Here is a 27,880-nt window from a genome sequence, read left to right as displayed (position 1 = left end):
TTACGGTAGGTCCGATCGCCTACAGCTTAAGATCACACTATTTGTACATATATGATTCATATTGATTTACAATGTAAGCTGTTTCTAGTAACTGATATAAGGCTCATTAAATTATAAGTAAAATTCAAGTGTCCAGTACCCTATTAGGCTATGGGTATTTTTATATAAATAAATTTCAAAATTTACGGTCTTTCTTTTTTGATTGCGCCTTCCTAGTTTTTATTTTTAACATTTATTTCAGATTTAATTAAATCTGAAATATTTTATTATTAGATAGTATGTATTATGTATTAGTATTGACAAATACAAATACACGAAACAGTATAAAATTTATTGTCTGGCTTTATCACAATCTAAAAAAAAAAGGTAAACATATGATCGATGACACTGTTGTCTTGTTTTATTCGTAGGCTAGCCCACCCGGACAACAAACAGCGATCGAGAGCCTAGTCGTACTCTCGGCTCGAGTTGACGCGAGAGAACACAGAAACTGATAGAATCGTCGTACGCTCTAGCTTCGTCGGCCATAATCCAGGGTGGGCTCGCCTGCCTTCGTTCAACTCTCCAGCTAAACTGAAGCGCAACGTTGAATTAATAATAATTTAACAAAACAAATTATTCACGGTTTTCTGCATAGAACTTAGATTAAATCTATTAGACGTAATTTCTTCATTTTCGCTTTGAATATTTTGGGTAGGCACTGCCTACCCTACCTACCCAGACCAGCCGCCACTGGAATACATGTTTGGTAGTACGAATAGTACCCATTGTAATATTTTACTCACCAAAATTGCAATTACATTCAGCCACGGTTTTCATACCTAAAAATAAATGAGGTAAAGCATCAGGCTTTGCCATTTCGCTGTAAACTCTTCTCTCTTCTTTATAATGACAGATGTTTAAGTTTTTCCATATGCCTGTTTTTCGAATTCATTTTAACTTTACCCACTACATTTATGTATTGCGCAAGTTATCACGAGCGCAGATCATACACTAATAAGAGTAAGTCAAAAAATGTTGATGCATGTAAAACGAGGCGACTAGCTCTGGCTGGTGGCGATTGACTGGAGCCGCGTCCGCCTAAGGGAGCTATATTTTCAAAGAGGGAGGAAAAACTGCTGTCCGTGTCCGTTCAATAGAGATGAGTTTCTTAACAAACCTATACGAATTAAAACGGTGCCCAAAGAACAATCCGTTCGATAGAGCTGTCCGTTAAGGGAGCTTTTACTGTATTACTTTTCAAAACAAAATATTAATTCTAGATCAGGACAATTAGGCACTTTAAAAACTTAGTAAAACAACCCAAAATGAGTGCAAAACATTCCCGGTTTTCGTTCCGACTACAATCCGATCGATTCTTACAGCATCTCCTCTTTCACGACAGCTTATACCGTTCATAGGTATGTCTCTAATATAAATTAATAGACCAAATAAGCAAACGAGTTAAAAACATTGAAGAAAATAACATTTTTGCTATGGGCACTTTGCTGGATCCTTGATTTCAAAGATAAGGATTTTCAAATAACAATTCCTTCGTAGAAGTAAAAGTGATATGTAGTTAGATTAGTGATAATGATTGGCTTCAGAAATAAATTTTCCTTAACACAAAGAGAAAGAACCCATTGAAATAGAAGTAGATCAAGGCGTCGCTGGTTCATCCATATGGGACAATTTTGATTAAAAAAAACTGCCCACTTAATTCAGTAAAGAAAATACAGCCGCTGCAGAGATTGTCGAACAATAACATGTAAGAAATAGTATTGAAAAGAACGGAAAACTCGTTAGAATGGTGGAAAGAACGTGCATCGGTCTATCGAACCAAGACTTTTTCAAAATAATGAAGAGTAGAATAGGAGTACTATGGGGGACAATAAATTTAGGCCGCCTGTCCTTGGCTTGACATCAAAATGTGAAGCTGGGCATTATGTTCAACTAACCCCATTTTCGATTTTTGTCATTCTTGTCATCGTGACAGCAATAATCAAAATTAAAATTGGGAAAAGAAGCGTGCACCACAGAGAAGTGCTACTACAAATCAGTTATGCTAGTGGGTCATGATCTGTAAGTTACGAAAAGGGCGAATGAAACGCCAAACAGCTTGAAAACCTTCAGTTTGACAAACTGACACATCAGTCATAATGACAATAAATGGTCGCTTGCATTGACTTTTTTGAAATGTCAGAAATTTGCCGGCCTAAATTTATTGTCCGCCATAGTACCTGCAAAATTTGTAGCAAGTAAAGGAATTTTTTTCGAAAGGTGTACAAAATTATTACGGAAAAAAACACAAGATTAAGCGTAATTATTTTATATTAATCTAACAGTATTACGGCCGATCTTCATTTACCAGGCCGTGACACTGACCAAAGACGGTGTGCTATGGAATGGCCTACCACAGTCTGGCAACATTGCTTCACCAACATTTGGTGAAAAAATTCGAAATCCACTAAACCTGTCATTGAATTTGCATTTGTCAAATATGAGTGATCTAATTTTGCGACAGTTCAAAAATGCATTATCGCATTGTAATATAACGGGTGTTTTTTTAAATTTGGCGTCGAAGTAGGCGTTGAACTGTCGATTGTGAGCGCACTATACAGGTTACGGATCACGGATCAGCTGTTTAAATCTTACGCTTTACACGAGTGGTGCGATCTCAACCGACTCTCCAACGCCTACTTCGACGGCAAATTAAAAAAAAACACCCTTTACAGTTTAAATCCACCTTGGAGGCAGAAAAATAACGGTGCTCATTACTGAAAATATTTCAGATGTTCTGCTGTGTTCCGGGCTATTGAAACTGTTTGGTTATAAACTAACGCGAGGTGGGCATTTCCAACTTAAATATAACAATTTTGTTGTCCCCATTGCCTAAATCCCACCCCATTTCTTGTAACTTGCTTCCCAGTCTCATTTCAATATTTCTTTTTAAAGCCAAAAGATTTTCCCCAGTGATTGTGTGGTCATTACTAATTTTGATTATTTCTTCCCAAAATGTAATTTCTTCGTAATTAGAAGTTATTTGCACCGCGTTTGGTAGAAGTCGCTTCATTTTGTCCCCATTTATATCTGTTCCCCTAAAATATTTAGCACAAGCATGGCTGCTTTTGCGATTTCTTCACTTTTCGATTATTAAAATTTCTTTTCAAATTGGCTTTGTTTCCTCATTTGATGGAAACTTAAATACAGGTACCTACGTAATTTGAAGAAGACGCATAATTTGAGTTGCAATTTGGTACGCAACACTTAAAAGGCGCTTTTAATTCAGTTTGACGAATTTGACCAAGGACTTGTCAAAATTTATTTTAAATGTCGAATTGGTTTCAAAATTTTAGGAACATCGTAGGTCATGGAATGGCCTACCAGAGAATGTGGCAACGTAGCCAGTGTCCTGGCCTGTAACTTTAGACCGCCTTGGCCGATTTCACCAACGCCAGTTAACGTTAACTGTAGGTTAAAATGCTTCGTTACTTTAGTTAAAGTCCATTCAAAAATCAAAAAACCACCAACGTCGCGTTTTCCTCGATAATTACTATCGGCAACGCTGTTTAGTGTAAAATTTGGTGAGACTTGTAATTTTGAGGTTAAGTGTTTATTAAATGTCTTGTTTTTCTGGGCATGTTTAAGTAAAAATAATAAGAATCAATAAATAAATGAAACGTTCTGCTAATAAAACAGTATGAACGGAATTCAAAGCAATTTAATTTTATTTTGAATGAAATAAATGTCATAATTTATAGTTACCAACATAGTATTGTAATGATTTGAATACATTACTTTTTCCGCCAAATATTTGAACCTGCGCAAAACGGTAACAAATGTGGTCGTGATCGTCATCGAATCGGAGGAGCCCTACGTTGTGATTTTCTTTTGGCGGAAAAGGTTCGGAATGCAAACGGTGAGGGTTCCAGTTTGAAGAGTGCCGCAAATAAAAAAAAACACACATGTGAGGGACGCAAAATACCTTTTATTAAAAATGTCTGTAATAACTTTGATGAAAAAGAAATTGGAACGAATACCAATGACAGAAATTAAGTTTAACGAAGTACAAGAAATTAACTAGTTGAGTACATCACAAAGATAAACGACAAGATGAATGCAACAATATTTAAAATAACAGAAAAGCGGGCACATGACAGACAAAATGACAGTTTAAAGCTTGCAAAACAAGTAAACAAATTATAAGGCAGTTATTACAGACAGGGACGGATGAAAAACCCTCTTCAAAAACCGTATCCCAGGTATTACTCATATTTTACAATTCGATTAATGACAAAAACAATGTTTAACTCGGAACTACGCGGTCAAGGTACGCCGACGGGAGCTTAGAGCTGGAGATAACAAACTCTCGGCCGCGAGGGGACTCAGAAGAATAATCTGAATCGGCTTGAGACCAGCGACGTTTCTAGATACTCGGGTTAGTAATGAAAGTCGGGCTATTTCACCGACCAAGAAAGAGTGACAGAGCGCCTCGGGGTTGTACGATGAGCTTCCCAAGCCGCTTCGAGCAGAGCTTGCTCCACCTTCCCCAACCAACCGTTTACCGACAAGAACCTAAGATCTCTAGAACCGCGACGGAGGTTTCACGTCAGCATTCCAGAGCCGCATCGAGCAGAGCTTAGGTCCGCCTCCGCTAACGGTCGTAACTTAACCGTGGCCTCCCCAGGAATTTACTAGACAACCCCACGACTTCCTGATTGAAACCTAACTCCCATTGTGGCGCACTTACAACATTTTACTTTAACTCTTCCGAAACCTAGCGGTGCTTAACAACAACATAAAGAAAACCCGAGTTTAATTCAATCGAACAACGCGTAACATTAAACGATGCGAAAATTCAACACAAAAAAGCGCAACATTAAACAATGATCAAATAAACAAAACAAAACGCAACATTAAACAAGGATAACATAAGCAAAAACAACAAACCACAACATTAAACAATGAGGAAATAAAAGAGAACAAAACGTGAAGTTAAATAACGATAAAATAGAACCACATTAAATGGCTCAAATATCAGTAAACAACATAAACCACGAATACAATAATCGCTGGTAGTGTTAAACAAAAAGATGGCGGGTCGAGTGCCGTTAAAATAAAATGTTAGTGAAAGAAACAAAATGGACGCTCGCGGTACGGACGACGGCTCCGAATTTCCGAAATTACAAGATTACAAAAAAAATGAACCTCCCGGGAGAAAACTTAGGGATAACGCTTAAAATTAACAAATGGGCGCTTCTTAAAGAAACAGCATGCAACAAAATGAAATCTACAACATACCCTTACCACGTGGTCCTGGTCCCGAAACAAAAAACAAAACACAAAAAAAAACAGGCAACGAAAGTGGGATAAATTACCCAGGTGAATAAAAAAAACGCCGGATTCTTCACGGGACACAAAATAGCTACTCGGAACGGTAGTGTAATTGGTTCAGATGTAACTTACAGATTTTTGGAATATTGGATCGCTCTTCGCAAGGTCTGTTCGTTTCGAAAAACCAAACAAAAGTGACCTACCCCCGTCAACCACCCGCGCGAGCCCGTTTCATCCCCGCTATATTTCCGCTCGTAGTGCCTAGTCTAGCCGCTAGTACCTTCACATTTGGCGCGCTGTTGTGGCGGTACCGGAAATTTAAATTTAAATTTTAAACTGGGTCACTACAGTATGAAAAAATATCTACCTAGGGTTTTTTAAATTTTACCAATCTAAAGCAACAGGTGGTGGTTTTTTGATTTTTGAATGGACTTTACCTATTGTTGTCACAAAGTTTTCGTCTATTTTAATCTAACACAGAATTTTTAATGTTGGGCAGTCACAGTCTTTGCGAAAAAAGGAAAGACTGTGTGTAACAAAAAAAAAACATCTTTTAAAAAGATTTGATCACTATGTTGGAATTAATTATTAAAATTTGAAAATTAAAAAAAATTGTCCAGTCGGAACGTTATGGGTGTGGATTGGGGACTTGTCGTTAAGTTGGCACTACCAGCAAAAGTAACTAGGCGCGCCAATAAGGTTATTGGAATTTATGACAGATCTCACTAATAAGTTTTAAGCGACCTTGAGTTTGACAATTCATATCCATAACATTTCGAGTATAAAACACTCATACATAGGATTTTTGCAAAAGAAAATTTAAAAAGGCGTCTACGGCTATTTTAATACTACGTAAAGCTAATTTTTGTTTTTTTTTTAAGATTTAACAAAATCAACATTAATTTGATATAATATTACTGAATTTAGTTTTGACATCGCCTAAGCTCTTTGGTTGAGCAATTTGATTTCTTGTATATGTAAATATGCGCATCTAGTTCGTTCATCGTTATTCCTTGAAGGTGTTGTTTAAATAATCTTAAATTGAAAATTTCGTTTTCTGAAAAATGATAATTTATATAAAATACCTATAAAAACTAGCCAACGACACATACCCAACAACATACATTTTAATGTATGTTTAAAAACCGCTTGATGAAAGATAGTTTTGTTCATTTACCGACATGCAAAGTAAATTTATTATTAAACACATAATTAAATAGAATAAATATTTAATTAAATGGATCTTCACAAAGTAAAAGCCACCTCAATTCAAATATAATTGCAGTATCTTTCTTTTATTAAATCACAAAACAACCAAGATAAAACATCTAAAAGAAATAAAACAATATACCGGTACGTCATAAAAAAAAGGAAGAGGCAAAGTAAACCATACCACACCACAATATTGTTAGTGTTACAGTGCTGGTGAGAATACATTAATAAGCTAACAAGCCTAGGCCTAGAAAAGAAAGAATACTTAAATTGCATTTATTGTGCAGTATCGAAATGCTGCTCTTTAATTGAGTTGGTATCAAAGTAAATACCTACTCATATACACAGTTAAAATGAAGAACAAATAGAATGTTTCATTTCTGTTATAATTTATGAAAAAAATTATTACAGCATATGGAATACTAAAACTTTAGAAATACATATGTTAAAATCAATATCTTGTTTCATTCTTTAACGCCGTTTGACACGACGACAGATTTTATATAAAAAATGTTATATGAAATAACATCAAATATATTTTTACATACCTACGTGACATACACACAAAATGTTATGTCGCAAAATTGTGGCATTCCGAGTTGACAGCTATGCAAAGAAGCTTTACAGGAGTAAGAAGAAAATTATTTTAAAAAATTAGGGGGCTCCCTTACAAACTTATACCTTTGCAAATTTGCAAATTTTCTGTAACTTGAAGCTATGAATGTTAGCATTTATTTCTACATATGATGGGGAAATGAAAGTAAAATAATAACACAAAAAGATTTTTTGAAAAAAAGACTTATCTTGAAACAATAAATTTTTGCTTTTATACATTTTTCTTAAAAAAAAATAAGGGCAAAATCGAAAATTATTTTATACTCGTTTACCTAGCAATGGTTCGAGTATAGAAATATTAAGACATTAAAAATTAACGGTGAAGTCAGCAGCGTTGCCGTATTGAATTAAAATTCCTTATTTCTTCTTAACCGTGCTTCTAAAATATTTTTCAACAAATTGTTACTTACTCCGAAGGGATTTTCTATAACGCTCTTAACTCGGAATACCACAATTTTGCGACACCCTGTATAAAATTTTATGTAAAATATTTTAGAACACGTTCTAGAGTTTAGTTTTTTTCCTTGAAGAACTTTGTTTTTTTTTAATTCCGTTATCAGTTTTCAACGAAATTTCTACTTTTTTTACGATATGAAATGTTTGATGAAATGACACAAAAAACTGCAAATTATGTATGATTTGATTAGTTGTTACAAGAGATTATAAATTACTTTTCACATTTCTGGGAGGTCAACGCAAAATGCATATCTACTACCGCTTATTTATATTGTAACAGTTTAACTTCGTCCTTTGGTTTTTACTTTTAATTAACGACAAATAATTACAATTGATGCAATTCCTGTGAAAACTGCAGGGGGCTGTTGAACAATAACGTACAAAATCGGTACAACTATACACTATGTGTAGTTAATTAATCCGGTCTTTTCATTACTAACTACTAGTCAATAATGAAATTATTATTGACTATTACGAAGGAAAACCAATTTCACAAATCAACTAGTAAGTAGTAGTGAAAAAATAGTTATTTAAAAATTTTAAATAAAATTTTATCAGAAAAAAATAAAATATCGTATCAAACGGCCTTTAAATACAGGCAGATTTCTCAGGCTTAATATCATTAAATAAGTGCTAAAAAAACGATACATCTTCTATAGTCAATATTGCATGTTCAAATAGTCAGAATGTCATGTATTCATATTTCTACTCTCTTCCACCTCTTTTCCAATGAAAATGTTGTTGGCAACTTCTTGTTTAAAGTCTTGACAAATTGCCCAATTTCTAAGAAGCCAAATCGTATATTATGCTGCTTCAGTTCTTCAGTTAGTTTTACATTATGCTGCTTCAATTCTTCAATTTGTTTTTGGCTTATTATTTTATGCTGTTGCAGTTCTTCTTCAATTTGATTTTGGATTGCGGCAAAAACTTTCCGGTTGTATTTGTGCCTTGCTGTTATAATATTTGTTACGACGCGTTCGGCGACGTAGGGGTTTTTCTTCTCGAAGGACCAGTTCCCACAATTGGGAACAATTAAACTGCACTTGTAGTTTACTTACTACGTGTAATTATTGTTTGTTACTTGTTACATTCGTACATTGATGTACATACGAGTAGTACTCTCGGTACTGACTATTGTTTCGTACTATTACAATTGTTACATGACTACTTATCTTACTGAATGATGATATGATAGTGGCGACTGGCGAGTCACCAGACTCTCCCAACTACCGCGACCCCCTCGAGAGGGTGGATAGCGGTACCGTCCGACAATTCCCGAGCGGTACCGACTAACGTGACCGAACATGCCGGCCCCCATGAACACCTTCAGGGGTTCATTTAATTACATGTACACATACATTTCCTAAATTACCATGAACATGAGATGAACAATAAACTGTTGAAAAAAACATTGATAAATCTTAAGCTTAAATAAATATGTATTAATATTCAAGAAATTTTGAAATAATTGATTAATGAGCAATCCTTATTCTAATACTTAATCTAGACACACAATCAAAGTAAATCAAAAATAAAATAATAAATACATTTCTATAAATCAAGTCACACATTGTCATTTTTACCGCACATTCACTGGATCTTCGTTTATAATGCGCACTCACTGTTTTTCTAATCCGCGGCACTGTCACTGGTGTCCACGGGTAGTACACATAGTTTCTGCACTGCACGTTTAACCGTCGAGGCGCCCTGCGTTTGGATGGTCACGACCCTGGTGATGCCGTCCTTTCCTGGATGCAGTTTGACGACTCTACCTAGAGGCCACTTCAATGGTGGAGTGTTATCCTCAATCAAGACAACCAGGGAACCGATGTTGATTTTCTGTGCCGACGATGTTGCCCATTTGTTACGTTGTTGAAGTTGCCCTAGATATTCGCGACTCCAACGTTTCCAAAAATGCTGCTTCAGGCGGGTGACTAGTTGCCATCTCGATAAACGATTTATCTTTATTTCTGACAAATCAGGCTCCACGGGTGCAGTTAATGATTCTCCAATCAAAAAGTGGCCAGGGGTGAGGAAGGAATGGTCAGAGGGATCGTTTGAAAGTGCCGTTAACGGTCGTGAATTTAAACATGCCTCGATTAACGTTAAAAAGGTGTACATTTCTTCATAACTTAAACAGTTTTCACCTACTACACGTTTAAAATGGTATTTAAAGGACTTCACGCCTGCTTCCCAAACACCTCCAATGTGAGGTGATCGCGGTGGAATAAAATGCCAAGTTATTTTGTCTTTTAATAACTGATTAATTACATCTGACTTGAATTCCTGCGATATGAATAACTTTCTTAAGTTATTTAATTCCCGATTTGCCCCTACAAAATTGGTACCGTTATCTGAGTAAATTGACGAAACCATTCCTCGTCTCGCGATGAATCGCTTTAATGCCCCAAGAAAAGTTTCTGTACTACAATCAGTTACCAGCTCTAGATGAATAGCCTTTGTTGCTAAACATATAAACAATGCCACGTAAGCTTTGATCGAATTTTTGCCTCGTCCCTTTGATTGTTTGATTACAATTGGCCCGGCATAGTCCACTCCGCAATTTATAAATGGCCGCGCCGGTTGCACTCTTTTGGATGGTAAATTGCCCATGATCGGCTGCTGTACAGTCGGTCTAGCTCTAAAGCATTTTATACATTTAAATAGTACTTGACGTACAGCATCTCTGCCTGATAAAGGCCAATAATTTTGTCTCACACTCGCCAAAGTGGCTTGTGGTCCAGCATGCAATTGTTTTAAATGTTCTGAATGTATTATTAATTGTGTTAGTTTGTGGTTCTTTGGTAACACAATTTGATGTTTCGCTTCGAAACGCAAATTTGCATTATGTAACCTTCCCCCCACCCTGATTATGTCTGAGGAGTCAATGAATGCGTTTAAATTTAATAATTTACTATTTGTTTTTATTGGTCTATTATTTTTTAAATCTAACATTTCGTGCGCAAATTCTGTCGCTTGTACTGCTCTGAGAATTTTATTTTTTGCGTCGTGCAAATCTGTGACTGTAATTGTTGTTGCGTTAAACTTTGACTTTTGTTTTATATACTGAACAAATTTTGATAAAATAACCACTGCTCGTATTAATTTATGAAAGTCTGAAAATCTGTCGATTAATTGTAAAATGAAGTTATAATGATTCTGTGATGATACTAAACATGAAGCTTTCTTTTTGTCAGGAATTTCGGTCATATATATTGGTCCATCAGTCAACCACTAATCAGTGTTCTGTAACAAATAGCTCGGACCGTGAAACCATAGCATATTTTCCTTTAATTGGCCTGGAGAGGTACCACGTGATATAATATCAGCTGGGTTTTGTTTTGACGAAACATGGAACCACTTGCCTGCTTGTGTTAACGTTTGAATCTCGGATACCCGGTTGGCTACAAATGTTTGCCACGTCGTCGGAGGCGATGCTAACCAGGATAGTACTACAGTGGAGTCCGTCCAATAAAAATATTTTGAAATGTTCAGTTGCAATTTTGATGTCGCCTTTTGTACTAATCGTGCTAGAAGTAATGCTCCACACAGTTCTAATCTGGGAAGTGAAATGGTTTTTAACGGAGCCACACGGGATTTTGAACACAACAAGTGACTAGATTTTCTGTTCTTTCTGTCAATCGCCCTGATGTACACGCAGGCCCCATAGGCAAGTTCAGAGGCATCACAAAATCCGTGTACTTCAATAATTATTGGATCTTCAATGGAAATGACTCTTCGCGGAATGTTTATGTTATTTATTGCTGGGAGGCTGTCAATAAAGTTAACCCATCGAGTATAGATCTCCATTGGCACTGAATCATCCCAATCTAACTTTAACGCCCACACCTTTTGTAAAATTATTTTAACATTTACTAATATTGGCCCTATTAATCCTAGGGGGTCAAATAATTGTGCTATTCCCGATAAAATAACCCGTTTTGTCACTTTATTTACTACCGTGTTGAATTTTGTGGAATAAGTGATTATGTCTAAAGTACTATTCCAATGAATTCCTAATGTTTTGGAAACGTTCTCTTTGTCTAAGTTCAGAATCGCATTTGAATCGTAATTTCTCGGAATTAAATGACGTTTGTTGGATGCCCACTTGTCTAGTTTAAATCCGCCCCTTTTTAACATTTTTATTAATTGATCTTGCAATTTTGTGGCTTCTGTTTCAGAATTAGCTCCCGTTAATACGTCATCGACGTAAAAATCATTAAGTACTATACGATGCGCTATTGGAAAGTGTTCCTTTTCATCTAAAGCGAGTTGATGTAATGACCGAACTGCCAAGAACGGTGCAGAGGTGGTTCCGTATGTGACTGTTTTCAATTGATATGTTTGAATAGGTTCATCCGAGTTTGATCTCCACACTATTCTTTGCAAATCCCTATCATCAGGGTGAACTAAAATTTGGCGGTACATTTTGACTATGTCGGCGGTAATTGCAATTTTATGTGTTCGAAAGCGTGTAATAATTTCAAATAAATCTTGCTGAATCGTGGGACCCTTTAATAGTATTTCATTCAATGAAATTCCGTTAGCTGATTTCGAGGATCCATCAAAAACGACCCTAATTTTTTGAGTGTTTGGACCTTCCGTTATGACAGCGTGATGAGGTAAATAAAAAACGTGTTTTGGATTGTCTGGGAAATTAGACCGTACCGGCTCCATGTGTCCTAACTGTAAGTACTCGGTCATAAACTTGGTATATTGTTCCCGAAATTTTGGCTGCTTGTTGAATTTGTGTTCGACGCTTTCGAATCGTTTTATTGCCGTCTCTTTAGATGGTCCCAAGTGATCAGTCTCACACCTAAACGGAAGACGAACAATAAATCTACCATCTGCGGCCCGGCTGTGTGTTTTTACAAAGTGTTTCTCGGACGTAATTTCGTCGGCTGTCAATGGTTTATGAGTATGATCTACCGTGTCTACCTCCAAAATTCTAGCTACCTGATCCTCGAGAGATCGTGTGAAATTACAATTCTGCGAAGTAGGTTGACCGATGGACGGTACTATTCCGCTTATTACCCATCCAAGTTGGGTATTTTGTAGAATTGGTTGATTGCGCCCTAATTTTATTTGTTCTGGACATAGCAATTCCCAAAACAACTGACAGCCAATTAATAACTGGTTATCATTGTAAAATTCTGGATCTGCAAGATTACATGTTGGTGGAATTTTTACGTTCACGAGATGACTGCGCGGGATGTGTACGTTTTCAGTAATTTTTTGTAATATAAAACACGACAGTACAGAGGAATATTGTGAATGATTCGAAAAAATCTTGATTTGCGCTGCATTAGTCACATTTGTTACCGTTTGACCAACTCCAGTAATAGAAAAATTGGCCATGCTACGTTTTAATTTCAATTTTTTACACAAATTTTCGGTTATTAGATTAATCTGAGAACCTGAATCTAGCAGGGCACGAATTTGGTGTACATTACCGTCCAGGTCATACACTTTAACCAGGGCAGTGGGTAATAATACATGACAAGAAAATGATTGCGCCCGGCAATTATTACTTGAAGCTGATGTGCCTGGCTGTTCGACATTTTGATGAGACTCTACATTTGCCACTATTTCCGGTTTATTTAAATGTAATAACGTATTGTGCTTTTTCTGACAATATTTACAGACGCGACCCTTACAATCTGACACCCGATGATTTGATGCAAAACAGTTCGTGCATAATTTCAACTCCTTTACTTTATTGAGTCTCTCCGGAATTGCTAATTTTAAAAAATCATTACACTGAAATAACCTATGTGACTTCTGACAGAGAAAACAATTTTGATTTGACGTAGCTGATATTTGCATACTTGTTTTTGTCACCTTTTGATTTCGCGTGTCTGTTTTACCAAAATCCATAGATTCGAGAAAATGACATCGATTTTTTAAAAACGTATTCATTTGCGCCATCGTAGGCCATGTTTGCGGATTTAACGTGGCTTCCCAATCTCGTTTGGTAATGAAATCGAATTTCGTAGTGATTAAATAAATGAGTAGGTCATCCCACTGATCTGTCGCGCGCTGTAGGGCCTTTAACGCCTTTAAATGAACACCGATACTGTCTGAAAATTGTCTGAGACTTGTCGCAGAAGCCTTTGTGATTGCTGGCAGATTAAAAATGGCTTGAATATGAGTTTGACCTATTAACCGTTTGTTTTCGTATCTTTCTTTTAATAGTTCCCACGCTACCTGATAATTGTCGGAAGATATCGATAACGCTTCTATTACGTGTTTAGCCTCGCCTGTTAAGCATGATTGCAAATAATAAAATTTTTGTGTGTCCGTCAAATTATTGTTCTCATTGATTAATCCCTGAAACGCTTCATAAAATGCTAGCCAGTCACTATATGATCCGTTAAATTTGGGCAACTCAATTGAAGGTAATTTTATTTGCAATGTACTATTTGAATTTGACTCATTTGTACCTGAAACATTACTTGTACCCGCTATTTGGACATTACTTGATTGTTGTTGCAAACTTGGGGTCTTATTCTGGTCAATAAAGTGTTCAATATCGCTTACAAGTTGAAAATATTGATCTTCAAAAACTTCCCGTTCTATGCATTGAGCGGAACTTGCATCTAGAGACTCGATCTCTGATTGTACCTTATCAAATTCCTCAAATGACGGTGTGAAGGTTCTCAAACGCGTTTTTACTTGACCCAGTACCTCCCTTGCAGGTTTTGTCTTGGCAGACGTGAAATAAGTGTTTAGTCTCGTAAGACGAGCCTTTATGAAACCGCGCGTCTTCACTAGAGCGTCTACAGTAGACATTTTTTTTTTTTAAGAAATTGCTCAAATATACGATTAAATTATGAGGAAATGTACATCTACGAGTATGAACTACGTTACCAAATTGTACGATAACGACACTAACAAATTAAGTGTATGGCTTGACCGCATAACCGGGTTATGAAAGGAGTTTAAAGGATTGGCCACTTACCGGGAATCCGCTGAACTTTGGATTACGCAGATGTGCCGCACCACAATTCCGTCGTTCGGACGATTTTCTTACTGCTGGACTGCTGACATCAAGGATGCTGATCCGGCTCGATGGACCATGTTACGACGCGTTCGGCGACGTAGGGGTTTTTCTTCTCGAAGGACCAGTTCCCATAATTGGCAACAATTAAACTGCACTTGTAGTTTACTTACTACGTGTAATTATTGTTTGTTACTTGTTACATTCGTACATTGATGTACATACGAGTAGTACTCTCGGTACTGACTATTGTTTCGTACTATTACAATTGTTACATGACTACTTATCTTACTGAATGATGATATGATAGTGGCGACTGGCGAGTCACCAGACTCTCCCAACTACCGCGACCCCCTCGAGAGGGTGGATAGCGGTACCGTCCGACAATTCCCGAGCGGTACCGACTAACGTGACCGAACAATATTTAAAGAATCGATGTACACTTCTATTAAAAAAAAAAGCGTACACGGATTGAGGGCTAGTGTAAATCGGATAATTAATTAATCGTTTCCGAGAAAACGTATGTCAAATGTGTGAAAATTGTATTTTATAATTTAATTATCCCGCGACATACCACACCAGTAACGAGAGCGCGGATTATTACTAAGTTAGCAGAAGGGTGGTCCATAAGGGCAGCGGCTGAAGCATTCCACTTAAATAAAAGCAGTGTTTTAAAGATGAAAAAGCATTGGGAACTGGAGGGCATTGTGCAAAGGAAAGCAGGTTATGTGGCCGCGAAAAAGATAAAACTTACCGAACAGAATAAACAATCTCGTTTGTTGTTTGCTTTGAATTATGGTTTTCAAGAGATACAATTTTGGGAAAATATGGTCTTTAGCGACGAAAAAATGTTCCAAAGTACTAATGACGGATATGTTCGTGTTTACCGACCACGCGGATGAGAACTGTATCAAAGCCCTTGAAAGAAGTGGAAGATTTTCGATTAATACATGGGCATGGATTAGTTACCACGGTCTAGGAACATGTTGGCGCATTGAGAATAGATTCAACGCTCAAAATTATGTAAATATACTTGAATATGTAATGTTACCTTCGGTCCGTCAGATATATCCCAATCATTTTATCTATCAGCAGGATAATTTTCCTGTGCATACAGCCCACGTGGTTACCCAGTGGCTGAGAAATAATAATATAGAGACGCTACCATCACCTGCCAAAAGTCCCGACCTCAACTGTATAGAAAACGCATATATCTATTAACTACTATATGGGTAACGTCGTATCTTTACTTTGCTCGAGAGTGAAGCAAACATTGCCATGGGTGGGAGCAGTATAGAAACATCTTCTCAACTACTTGTTAAGAGCAAGTATAATGTGGGCATGGCAGGAACTTAAATACAGGATGTTGCTGCTCCGCGCTGTGGATTGTGGGAAAAACAGCTCCACCCTCCACCAATCAGTTGCTCCAGAAAACGAGCCTGCGCATAAGTGGACTGCATTTTGTATCGAGATCTTTACTTCACTCTCGTATCCACGTTACCTATATAGTAGTTAATAAATATATGAGAAAACGTCTGGGGCCGTATGGCAAAAGAAATGTTGAAACTGAATGTCAGGCCATTAAAATGTCTGAAAAATACATCGATAAAATCCAGCTATCAGCACATTTTTAGTTACAGGTTTCTAAGTAACAATAATTAAAAGATAAATTTACAATATGAAAATTTAGCCAAAATTGTGCTCACTACTTGTACGCTTTTTTTTTTAATAGAAGTGTACATGAACAATGCCCTGGATACTACAATAAAAAAAGGAAAAGGTATTTAATATGTACGCTATAAACTAAAATTTGTTTGGAGTAAAATGAAAAGTAATAAAAGTAGAACCTAAAGGACAGGGTTGATAATTCTGACGATAATTTTTACGCTCAAACAGGATACGTTGCTTTTTGTTATACATACTTGTTATGCATTTAAATTTTTATTACTCATGTCAGCAAGTTCCAAGCGGCTAAGACTATTCTTCTGCTCCGATCGGAAAGCGCCCTAGGGGACATCCACCCGGACATTGGAATAGCTCTGCCCCAGAAGCTCCCCCGGCGGACAAGCTGGACGGACGATCACTCTTGGCTCCACCTAGACAGCGCCCTCGGGACATCTAACCGGACCTTGAGTAGCTCCGCTCCGGAAACGCTCCCCAGGTCGGACGAAAGTCCTTCCCTCAACCCATCCTTGTTGTTTGTTTACATATTTTTTACTGAACAAAGCCTGTGTTTTCTCCACCGTCTTCCATCGGAATCGAACCCTTCCCAAACATCCTAAGCGCATCATCACCAAGTACCATCCTTTATTTAAATAATTCTTTAAACAGTTGTTTAGTCAAATCAATTATTTAGATAAAGGCGCGTTAATGAAAGTTTTAACGAAAGGGAAATCACACGGCCCATTGTGCAAGAAAAGGTGAGAAAATGGACGGTCTCAGAGTAAAAAGTAATAAGTCAATTTTTGCGGTTTTTCTGTTTTTAATGTTGCGTAATTCCCAGTTTTATTATCCATGTTCTGGTAACATTGGTCTAGCTCTAGTTATCATACACTTTTGTGAAAAAATATAATAAAGAATGAAATAAGTTACCAGCGAGAATTGTGAATTGGGTAAATGGGAATAAGATGACTTATTCCTTTTTTTCTCTGAGTAATAAGTTGCCGCTAGGGGGCGCTTACACGAGGTTACTTCAGTTTTACATCAGACTTAATTCTTTATACACATCTATTAGTGTTGTATTGTAATGTTATCCTGTTGCAATAAAAATTAAGTGCTATTTAAAATGATTTCCAACAGAACAAAAGAAATGGTCAAATTGGCTACAGCTTACGTAGGCGAAAAATTACAAAATGGTAAGAAACTCTTGTTTTTCCACCGAAAATTGTAAAATGTTTGACATAACCTATGATAGTGATTATCATGTTTTCATAGAGCCAATTGCCAAGAAAGCTAGAGGTATGAGAAGATTGTTTACGGCTGAGTCCGTCGATAATGTGATAGACATTCAAGAGGCTTCGACATCAAAAAGTCATGGAGAAAACCATTATTCAATAATTGCTGAACCTACAAATAATACACAAACTGCAGAACAATTCAAATGTTTGGAACAACCCATCTTCAGTGATTTCGACAGTGACGATAGTATTGCTGATCCCAACTATGTATTAAGTGATCAAGAGGAGAATCAGCGGCAGAATTGGTGGAAGATAGACATAATAACAGTGCGATTGAACAACGAAGCCTGGAAAAACGATGCACAAAAGGAAGATCAAGAGAAATCCGCAAGGAAAGAAAAATTAGCAGGAACACTGGAAAAGCTTATGAGACAGAAACAGGAAAAAAGATACCAGCTAGAACATTCAAAAGTTTAGAAAATTGTCGTAATAAATGTTGCTCAAAACTAAGCACTAATGCTCAAAAGACAATGTTTGATAAATACTGGGGGATGGGTGATCGTAATAGAAGAGCTTCTTTCATTTCGGGGTTAATTTCTTTTTCTTCACCAAAGGCGTCCAGGAAAACAAGAAATACCCCAGAAAAGCAGAAGAACAGACAAGTGACATTTACATATCATATACCAATTGATGGAGAGCAAGTTAAGCTGTGTAAAAGTTGTTTCTTACGTGTTTTTGATGAGACACCAAAATTTGTATGAGTGTTATGTAAACAAAAACAACAATCACCAACTAATTATTCTACTCCTGACAAAAGAGGTATGTTACCTCCACCAAATAAAATAACCAATGAGCAGCTGAATGCAGTTCAAGAACACTTAGCTTCTCTTCCAGCATATGAGAGTCACTATTGTAGAAAAGAGACTTCAAAAAAATACTTGCCTCCATACTTCACTGTAACGAAAACTTACAATATGTATTGTGAAACAACAGAAAAGCCAATAAGTTACACGAAGTATTTGGAATTGTTTAAAAAGTCCAACATAGCCAAAGTCCCAAGAAAAATACTTGCCAAGCCTGCGATAAATACGAGGGTCATCCAGAAAGTAAGGTTACAACATTTATGTAGGATCGAGAAATGCTTGTATTCAATTGAAATTCACAGAATACTTCACAAATATATTAAACTATTTTTCAACGTAATCGCCGTCGAGAGCGCGACATTTCTGCAGTCGGGGCACCAGCTTTTGTATGCCAGTGTCATAGACCTCTACCGCCAGCTCTTTCAGCCACTTCCTTGACCTCCTGATTGTTGGAAAAACGTTTCCCACCCAAAAACTCCTTTAGTTTAGTGAAAAAGTGATAGTCCGAAGGCGCCAAGTCGTGTGAATAGGGGGGGGGGACAATATCTCATCCAAACGATGTCAGCAGCTCCTGTGAAACTGGCGCGCTATGGGGGCCTGGCGTTGTCATGCAGGAGGCTGACTCCCCGGGTCAGCATTCCCCTTCTGCGGTTCTGAATGGCTCTTCTGAGTTTTTTTTTTTTAGGGTATTGCAGTAAGCCTCTGCATTTTTAGGCATAAAATCCACAAAAAAGAACCCCTTACGGTCCCAAAAACAGATGACATGACTTTTCCGGCTGAATGGTTCGTCTTGAATATTCTGGTGGCTGAGGAAAATGAATGACGCCACTAAAAGATTGTCTTTTGGATTCTGGGGTGTAGTGACACACCGACGTCTCATTCCCCCGTCACGATAGAATCCAGAAAAGCTTCTCCGTCCTGTGCAAAACGGAGGTGGCGGGAGCGCGCGACGACTTCTCCATCGGAAAAATTTATTGTGACTGAACAAAATGGCCGACAAACACGCAGGACCAAACAAACTGCAACTAGGATCCCCCCTACATGCCAGGTATTTACAACAATTTATTGAGGAATTAAATAATTTAACTTCTAATGGCATTGGTATAATGGTGATATTATTCCTGTTAAAATTAAGACTTTTTTATGTGATGCCCCAGCTAGAGCATTTCTAAAATGCATTAAGGGGCACATTGGTAATTACCCACGTGAACGTTGCAATGCAAAGGGACAAAATATTAATAGACGCATTGTTTATTTGGAATCAACTGATTCACGTGCACATTAAAAAAAGGGGCATAAAGAGCCTCAAAAGGCAAAGAGTTTGTGTGGTCAGGGATGGTACACTAGAAATCTAGAAGAGAGTGAAAGTGAAGAAGGGGCACTAACTGGGAAGAGAGTGACGAAACCAACGAAAAGATTTTTAGATTCTGATTCTGAAGAAGAACATGATGTTTCCAAGAAGAAAAAAACCCGTCATACTGACATTCCGATTCCGGTGCATCTAAAGAACAACGTATACTAAACAAACACATTTTTGTGCCTGAATTGTCAAATTCGTCAAAAGTTGGTTAGATAACAGTCCTTCGATTATTTAATATTCAAATATATCCTCAGCTTCAACCTCACTATTTCGTCGCGCAGTTTCTTGAGTTATCAAGACGACCTATTTGGTGAAAGAGTCGTATTAGAACTATAAAAAATTGGAAAACGACTAAGCACAATGGAAAACATATTATTGCATAAATCGTCTGAAACTGTTTCTGAGGTAATTGATCCATTTATAACCAATCTGCCTGCTAAAACAGACAATCAATTGTAACAGCTGGATATTTAAATTCAAAATGACGAAAGTAAGTTGAAACAATTGGTATGAAGTTTTTGCAGATTTATTATAAGCCGCCCCGCCCTCATGATCACAATATGTAGTAACCCCCTGTCTCGCGCCAATGCCCCTTATTCAAAAAAAGATTTAAATTTGGCGGGCCCTTCCTACCTGCATCTGCGCCTGGAGTCCGTAGTGCCAACTCATTACTCTATAAACGCGCCAGCGTCGTACACGTGATTTCTGGGAATTGCGATTTTCCTTGTAAAATAAGTCCATTGTGCAAAAATCAAACACGTTATGGGCAGACATCACAAAAGACGACGACACTCGTCGTCTTCCAGTTCTGAATCATCATTTTCGGATGGCAAGGTCAAAAGACAGGTGAATAATTTACGGAAGGTGCTGGACAAAAAGCTTCGACATAAACAATGGAATGTGGCTTCTGGTCACCTTCCAAATTTAGCTGCCGGTACAAGTACGTAATTTCATTTGTTTACTGTTGTTTTATTGTAGAACAAAACCACAAACCTAACCTCAACGGCAATCTGCCTCATGATTAGCCACCCAAAAATTTCTGTTATAAGCAATCTACCTTTGACGCAAGAGCTGTCAGTTCTTGAATCTCGGCTACTAAAATTGGGAAGACATGCCTGCTAAGGAAGTTTTCATTACAGGTATGTCTTCAAATAATTGTGACGAAGACGACGTCAATGAAAATGTTCCGTCATTAGACGAGAATATTTTAAAAATTCTGGGTTATGATACGATTGCCAAAAAAACACCAGTAGGAGATCAACTTCAAATTGCCCAAATTGCGGAAGTTTGGAAGAATATTTTGTGTGCAACCGTATGCAAAATGAGCACTTCGCGTGCCTACAACAGGCCGCGAAATTAAATTTCGCAGCCGTTGCCTTGACGACGGCCGTAAAAGTAAAAGGCATTTTTATATTTATTTATTATCACAATTAGAACATATCTATCTGCATATTTCCGGTGTAATCCTACAAAATCTGGATGGGTTACGGTTAAAGTTTGATTTTGTGTCAAGAACGGCCACTATTAGTACAGAATTTTCTTCCGGTTGGAAATTTCCGTCAATTTCAAATGAGACAGCCGCATGAGAAGGAGTCGATAAGAAAGATCCCCATTATCGATCTATCATCTATATAAAACATACACATGTGAATTAGGTTAATTTTGGTTAATTTTTCACCGATCAAAAAGAGAAATATCTCGTAACATTTCCTGAATGTCATCAACAGACATTTTGGTTTATTTGTGTCTTTGAACCGCTCCTGATATTTCCACGATTAAAATAACCTAAAAAGGAGCAGATGATACAACCTAGCATACAGAACTTAACATTTACCTTCCACAATAAATAAGTACATTCCAACAAATAGGTAAGCCAGTACAACATTATCCGACACGGTTTTCACATTCTTCTTGTTACATCAGTCTCAAAGTCACTGTAACATTTTTCATATTGCCGTTTCGATTTTTCAGGTTTCAAATGCGACACTGCACAAATTATAATATTTTTTTAATTCTGGATGAGTAGGTACACGGAATTGAAACATCGTAATTTTCTTCGGACATTTTCGCAATTTTTCTGAAAGTGAATTGCTTTATTTATGTCGTTTCCATAGCGACATGGCGACATGTAGGCCGACTTTATTTTTATTGACAATGACGGAAATTTTACTTGTTCATTTTATAATTAAGTACAAATTTTCGGGTTGCACACAAAATGTTGTGTACACCTAGGCTACGAAATCCTTTGACGATCTCGAGATTGTCTTGCCGCGGCGGCAAAGCGGCCTTGGCGATAATTTTTCTCTCGGTTCGTCAAACTACGATTTCGCATCCTTGATATACAAATAACTATTGCAGTCAGGATTGACGCCTGAAGACCGTCTCCAACTGATCACCAAATATCCCGTCTTTTCCAACGGCACATTGATGAAAGCTCCAAAACTAAATGTTGAAGTTAAAAAGTCTCTGTCAGAGGCCTCTGTACAAACCGAAATCGGTGCGGGTATGTCGGCGCTGGGAGCTGTCCTACAATTACTTATCTCTGACGATAACTCACAGGACAATACAAACTTTGTTAGGGAAAAAGTGAGCGACGCTGTACGGCGGTGATGAAAGGTGTTCTTAATAAAAACCTGACAGATACCATCACTGAGATATCAGTTGACGGCTGGCTTTTTGGTGATAACTTGCCGGATCGAATTAAGGCTGCCAAAGCCTTCGAGAAAAACTCCTAAGAGCTTAAAATACAGTCTGCACTGAAAAATCGAGGCGAAAAATCAGTCTCTCGTAATAAACCACAGTTAAACTACAAGGGTCCATCCCGCCCAGTTCAAAGATCTGCTCGTCAAGGTGGACCCAAACAACAGACGTCATTCTACCAGAAGTCGAATTCGAGCAGTCAGCACTACAACCAGAAGAAGCAACAGCACCATTTCAAAACTCACAAGCCGGCGGACAAACCTCGGAACCATTCCTATTGAAAAAGGCATGAGGGAAGAAACTATTACCTTTCTTACCCAGTTGGGATACATTGCTAATGAACGGAAAAGTACTCTGACACCTAGTCACACTTGTCAATTTTTGGGCTTTATTATTATCTCCAAAACCATGACATTGTCACTATCACTGAACAAACAACTCCGTACACAGGCCCTACTCTCCTCTTTTATTTTGACAAACCGTCGTAAGATTCGAGACTTTGCCAAATTAACTGGCATCTTATGTTCCATTTGCCCTACTATTCGATACGGTTGGGTATACACAAAAGGTCTTGAACATGCAAAGTTTAGACCCTTAAAAGGTGCTATGGAAATTATAATTCCTACATGATACTGCCTCCCCAGGCGATTGAAGATCTCCTGTGGTGTAAAAACCATATAACAAACACTTGTAGTCCGATTTCTCGATCTGAGTTTCAAAAACTATCTTTACGGACGCATCTACTACTGGGTGGGGGGCAGTATGTAATAATTTGCGAGCCAGCGGTTCAAGTAGAAACCCTAGTTAATTATTTTGATTTAGTCATTGCTTTCTCATTCTTTATTTGTATATGAATATCTTTTGCTGTCTCAGCATCGTTCCATGCGAATCAGCAAGTCAAGGTCACATTATTTTCACTTTTACCTACTTCCGTTTTCTACCGTGACGTCACCGCTGCCCATTACTAAACACTGTCACAACCTGTTGCAAAAACGGTGATAAGTAATACGTCATTGATGCGCATAAACCAATTTGCCTTTCTCGGTTTAAATAAGGTCTAATATCGCACGAGTCTTAAGTCATTGGCGTCCGTTTCTGCAAGTTCAAGTCCCCTCATTTATCTGCTAAGTTTTCGTTTAATTACAAGAATTTTAAAAGGAAGACGGTTTTTCTCACGTTATAAAGTAGAGAGCTGATTTTCAGCGCATTATTGCTTTGTGACGTGACGTCATAGTCGAGATTTATTGATCAGTTGTTACGTCACATACTGTGTTTTGGTCCTGACCTGAGTCAACAATGACGTCACCACAATCAACAAATCACGACCTAGTTATCTAACTTGATGTGGGAAAATAGACAGGTACAAACTTCAGAATGGTTGTTTTACCTTCTTGGCAGTTAATAGAGAAATAAGATTCTTTAATAAATTAGGAATTACTCTTTATTATTCTATTTACCGTTGTAAATGTTGTTTCAAAACTGTTTATTCTGATTGGCCAATCTAGTTGAATATTATTGGTGCGTTCGGCTTTGCTGTTTCGTTAGCACGGTGCACTCTGTTGACACCCAAACCCTTCGGGTTTGGTCATTTAGAGCAAAAAGTGGAACACCGTGTCGTTCGGGTAAAGCAGAGTAGAGTGGAAAGTGTTCACTCTATTTGCACAACCTCCGAAGATTGAGTGTAACTCCTAAAATGCGGTTATGTTGGTTTGTTGATTATGTTATTGTTTTTCAAGATGAATGCAATTGCAACATCTGAAGTGACACAAAGCGTAGAATATATATCTGATGAGGTCGAAGAAGATGGAGTTGTAGACGTAAAACTCTGGAACAGAAAAAATTCGTTATTCTTAATTCCAAAATTGAAGAGTAACAAAGACGATTTGGAAAAGGCGTTAAAAAAAAATGTGTGGATGTCCATTGCGAAAATGTGTGCGGAGGAATTTGGAAAACCAGTAACTCATCAACAATGTGATGCCAAATGGAAAAGCCTTAAAAGAACGTACAAAAGTATTCTACTGAATAATAAAACCACTGGGAAAGGACGCAGGAACTGGGAATTTTTCACCGCCATCCATTCATTTATGTTTACGAAACCCGAAATTACTCCTACAGCAACATGTACCAGCAGAAGTGGGTTACAGTGCAATGAAACCAAAGAAACTACGGGGAAATTAAACGGCAATCAAAATAGGAAATGTGAGGAGTTGGAAGTCAAAACACCTGAAAGTTCGTTTTCACAAAAACGCAAGGCTCGTGTTGCAAGTGCTCACGTTAGATATAATTGTTTATTATGCCTTTTCCCTGTAATGACATAGGTAAGAACAAGACAAAATCAACATAATTGTTCATAACATTACCGATAACGGCACTCGTCAAATGGCCCTTGCCAATAATCCACGAACCTTAGACGACCTCTTGACACATTTTAGAAGTTGCGATCAAAATCCTTCGTCGGATGCAAAGCTTGAGTTCCGCCCGCAAGTTTTTAAAATTCGTAGTTTTTCTTGCGATGGCGTCGGACATCGTAGCATTAATTGCCCTACCAACCGTTTTTTAAATGGGAAACTAACAACGGCGCATTCAAATAATCCCATCTGCACTTTTTGTAATAAAAATGGCCACTACGAGAGGGAATGCCGAAAAAAACAAAAGAGCAATAAGTTGTGACTAACCGGCCCTGTTACCAAAATTTACCACGTCGCAAAACACCATGTTAATCTTTATTTCAAAACTGTTTTGATAAGTTCCACACCTATTACTGGACTCATCAATACAGGCAATGAATGCTCGTTAATCCGGTCCTCCGTCGCTCAACAATTAAACCTCAACATCGTAAAGAGCCACCCTCGTTTTCTGAAGTCCTTCGCTGGTGCAATTTCTGAAGGAAAAGAAATAACCGCCTATGCAGTCTCGATTGATTCAGTCACAGCAATCATTGGCCTAATTCTAGTACCTGATTCGTTGTGCCCCACAGATATATTAATTGGAAATAATTTTCTGTCGCAACCCCATGTTTTCTTTTACAAAAATGGCATTGACATTTATTTTCACACCTGTTCAAACCTTTACGGTATAAACTCCGTTCAAATGATGCAACCCATAACATGTTTGTCAGACATCAAAATCAGTTGCAATAAAGAGACAGAACCACGCTTATTCGAGCTCCTCGCTAAATATCGTAATTGTCTGGCAACACGTTACATGAAATAGGAAAAACTACCTACACTGAAATGCAGATACAATTAACAACTACGAATCCAGTTTCTCACAACCCATATCGCTTACCGGTACATCAGCGACAGAAATTGGCAACTATGATTGCGGAATTATTGGAAAACAAAATTATTCGCAAATCGACGTCCCCTTATGCCAGCCCCATTGTTTTGATCCCGAAGCCCGATGGTACCCTGCGTCTTTGTGTAGATTACCGCAAATTAAACAATATTACAGTAAAGGAAAAATTTCCTCTTCCATTTATCGAAGACCAAATTGACAAATTAGTTAACTTCAAGTATTTCACTCTCCTGGACTTATTTTCCCTATGGCCGCTGACTCAATTGCAAAGACACCCTTTATTACTCCCGATGGAAAATATGAATACCTACGTATGAGTTTTGGCTTAGGTAACGCCCCATCTGTTTTTCAACGTATGATGTCAGACATTCTAAAGGAATTACCACCCGGAACTGCGGTTGCATGTCTGGATGACATCTTAATTCCTTCCCAAACGATCGACGAGGGCTTTGCAAAGCTTGAAATGGTCCTCCAGCTTCTTCAAAAATATACATTGACATTACAACCGAGCAAATGTAAATTTAAAATTTAAATTTAATAAACTAGGCAAAAATGAATAGGGAATTTCACAATTTTTCTTGGAAAGCAAAATAATTGCCCCAATCCTCCCACGTATTCTTCAACATAAAATAAATTTAAAATGTTACAAGTACTTGAAACATTACATTTAATGTGTATATTAATATATTTCTAACACATTTCATTACAAATTTTAAACTGTATTTAAAAAAAATTCAAAAAAGGAAAAATTCCCTATTCATTTTTGCCTAGTTTATCTCCTCGGCTGCGGGTGTTCGTCCTGACCGTTACAAAGTAGATGCGATTACTCAGTTAAAAACTCCGATAACAAAAAAAGAACTCCGTCAATTTTTGGGTTTGTCCAATTATTTTCGCAAATTTATTTCTAATTATGCTTTCATCGTTCAACCTCTAACCAAGTTATTGAGGAAAAAATCTGTCTGGACCTGGGGAGATGACCAAGAAGAGGCATTTGACTTGGTGAAATCTATTCCCCTCTCTTAAAAATTTTTGATTCTAAATTACCCTCCCAGTTGCATTGCGATGCAAGCAGTCTTGAAGTAGCTGGAATCTTACTGCAACAACACCACGATAAATGGCATCCCGTTGCTTACTTCAGTAAACAGTGCAGTAGTGAACAAAGTCGTTACCATTCTTACGAATTAGAAACCATGACGTCGACGAAACTTCATGGGATACGCACTTAAAAACAATCGAGTTCACCATAAACTCTATTGTAAACAAGACCACAAGTGAATCGCCGTACAAAGTTCTGATGGGCCTAAATCCCCGACCTCTTGCCGACGCTAAAATTTTGGCCACCATTAATGAAACCTTGGCACGCGAGGATTTAACCAGCCTCCGCGCCCGTGTTGCCACAAAAATCACACATTCCCAAAGCACAGCAAAGAAACTTTTTGATTCACATCGAAAACCAAGCTCGTTCAACCCTAACGCTTTAGTAATGGTCCGCAAAACCACCTTTGCTGCAACCGGCCAACCCACGAAATTACTTCCCAAATTTAAGTGTCCTTACCGCATCGTAGCTGTCCTACCCAACGACCGCTATTTCGTTCAAGATCCAAAACTGTTGTCGTCGTCGACGCCCTTAAACCCTGGATTGTTTTACATGATCCAGAGTAAACGGTTGTAAGTAGTTATGTTACCTACTCTGAAGCTAGTTTCGGCCCTTATTGTCGACGCTTTTCTTTTGGTACGACGCGAAATTCAAATCCCACTGAAAGTGGAAGACCATCGAAATTCAAATCTCACTGAAAGTGGAAGCCCACAGGAAGTGGAAGACCATCGAAATGCCAACCCCACTAAGAGTGGAAGCCCACAGGAAGTGGAAAACCATTGAAATTCAAATCCCACTGAAAGCGGAAGCCCACAGGAAGTGGACCATAAAAACTCAAATCCCACCATTGGTGGAAGGCCACAGTACGTGGAGGACCGTCGAAACCCGAAACCCACTACTCGTGGAAGCCCATAGCAGGTGGAGGCTTGGTTACCGTTACAACCTACAAGTTAGAAGCCCATCCAGAATGGAAGCCTCATAGGAAAATGCATGAGTCACTCAAGGAGCCCTCCCCGAAAAGTTTTCGTCCAACATCTCTTTCCCTCCTTTCTTTTATCAGGGTCATTTTTA

General features: G+C 37.8%; 1 protein-coding gene across 1 annotated transcript; it reads right to left on the bottom strand.

Annotated features, from left to right (window-relative positions):
* Window positions 1–7,863: 7,863 nt before the first annotated feature.
* On the bottom strand, window positions 7,864–16,125 carry LOC138129140 (uncharacterized). Its single transcript, XM_069045403.1, has one exon. The coding sequence runs from the start codon at window positions 14,386–14,388 to the stop codon at window positions 10,831–10,833; it is 3,558 nt and encodes a 1,185-aa protein (XP_068901504.1). The 5' UTR covers window positions 14,389–16,125; the 3' UTR covers window positions 7,864–10,830.
* Window positions 16,126–27,880: the final 11,755 nt, after the last annotated feature.

This window comes from Tenebrio molitor, chromosome 4, assembly GCF_963966145.1.
Source record: "Tenebrio molitor chromosome 4, icTenMoli1.1, whole genome shotgun sequence".
NCBI lineage: Eukaryota > Metazoa > Arthropoda > Insecta > Coleoptera > Tenebrionidae > Tenebrio > Tenebrio molitor.
The sequence above is the reverse complement of the archived record's forward strand: the minus strand, read 5'-3'. Positions and strand labels throughout refer to the sequence as shown.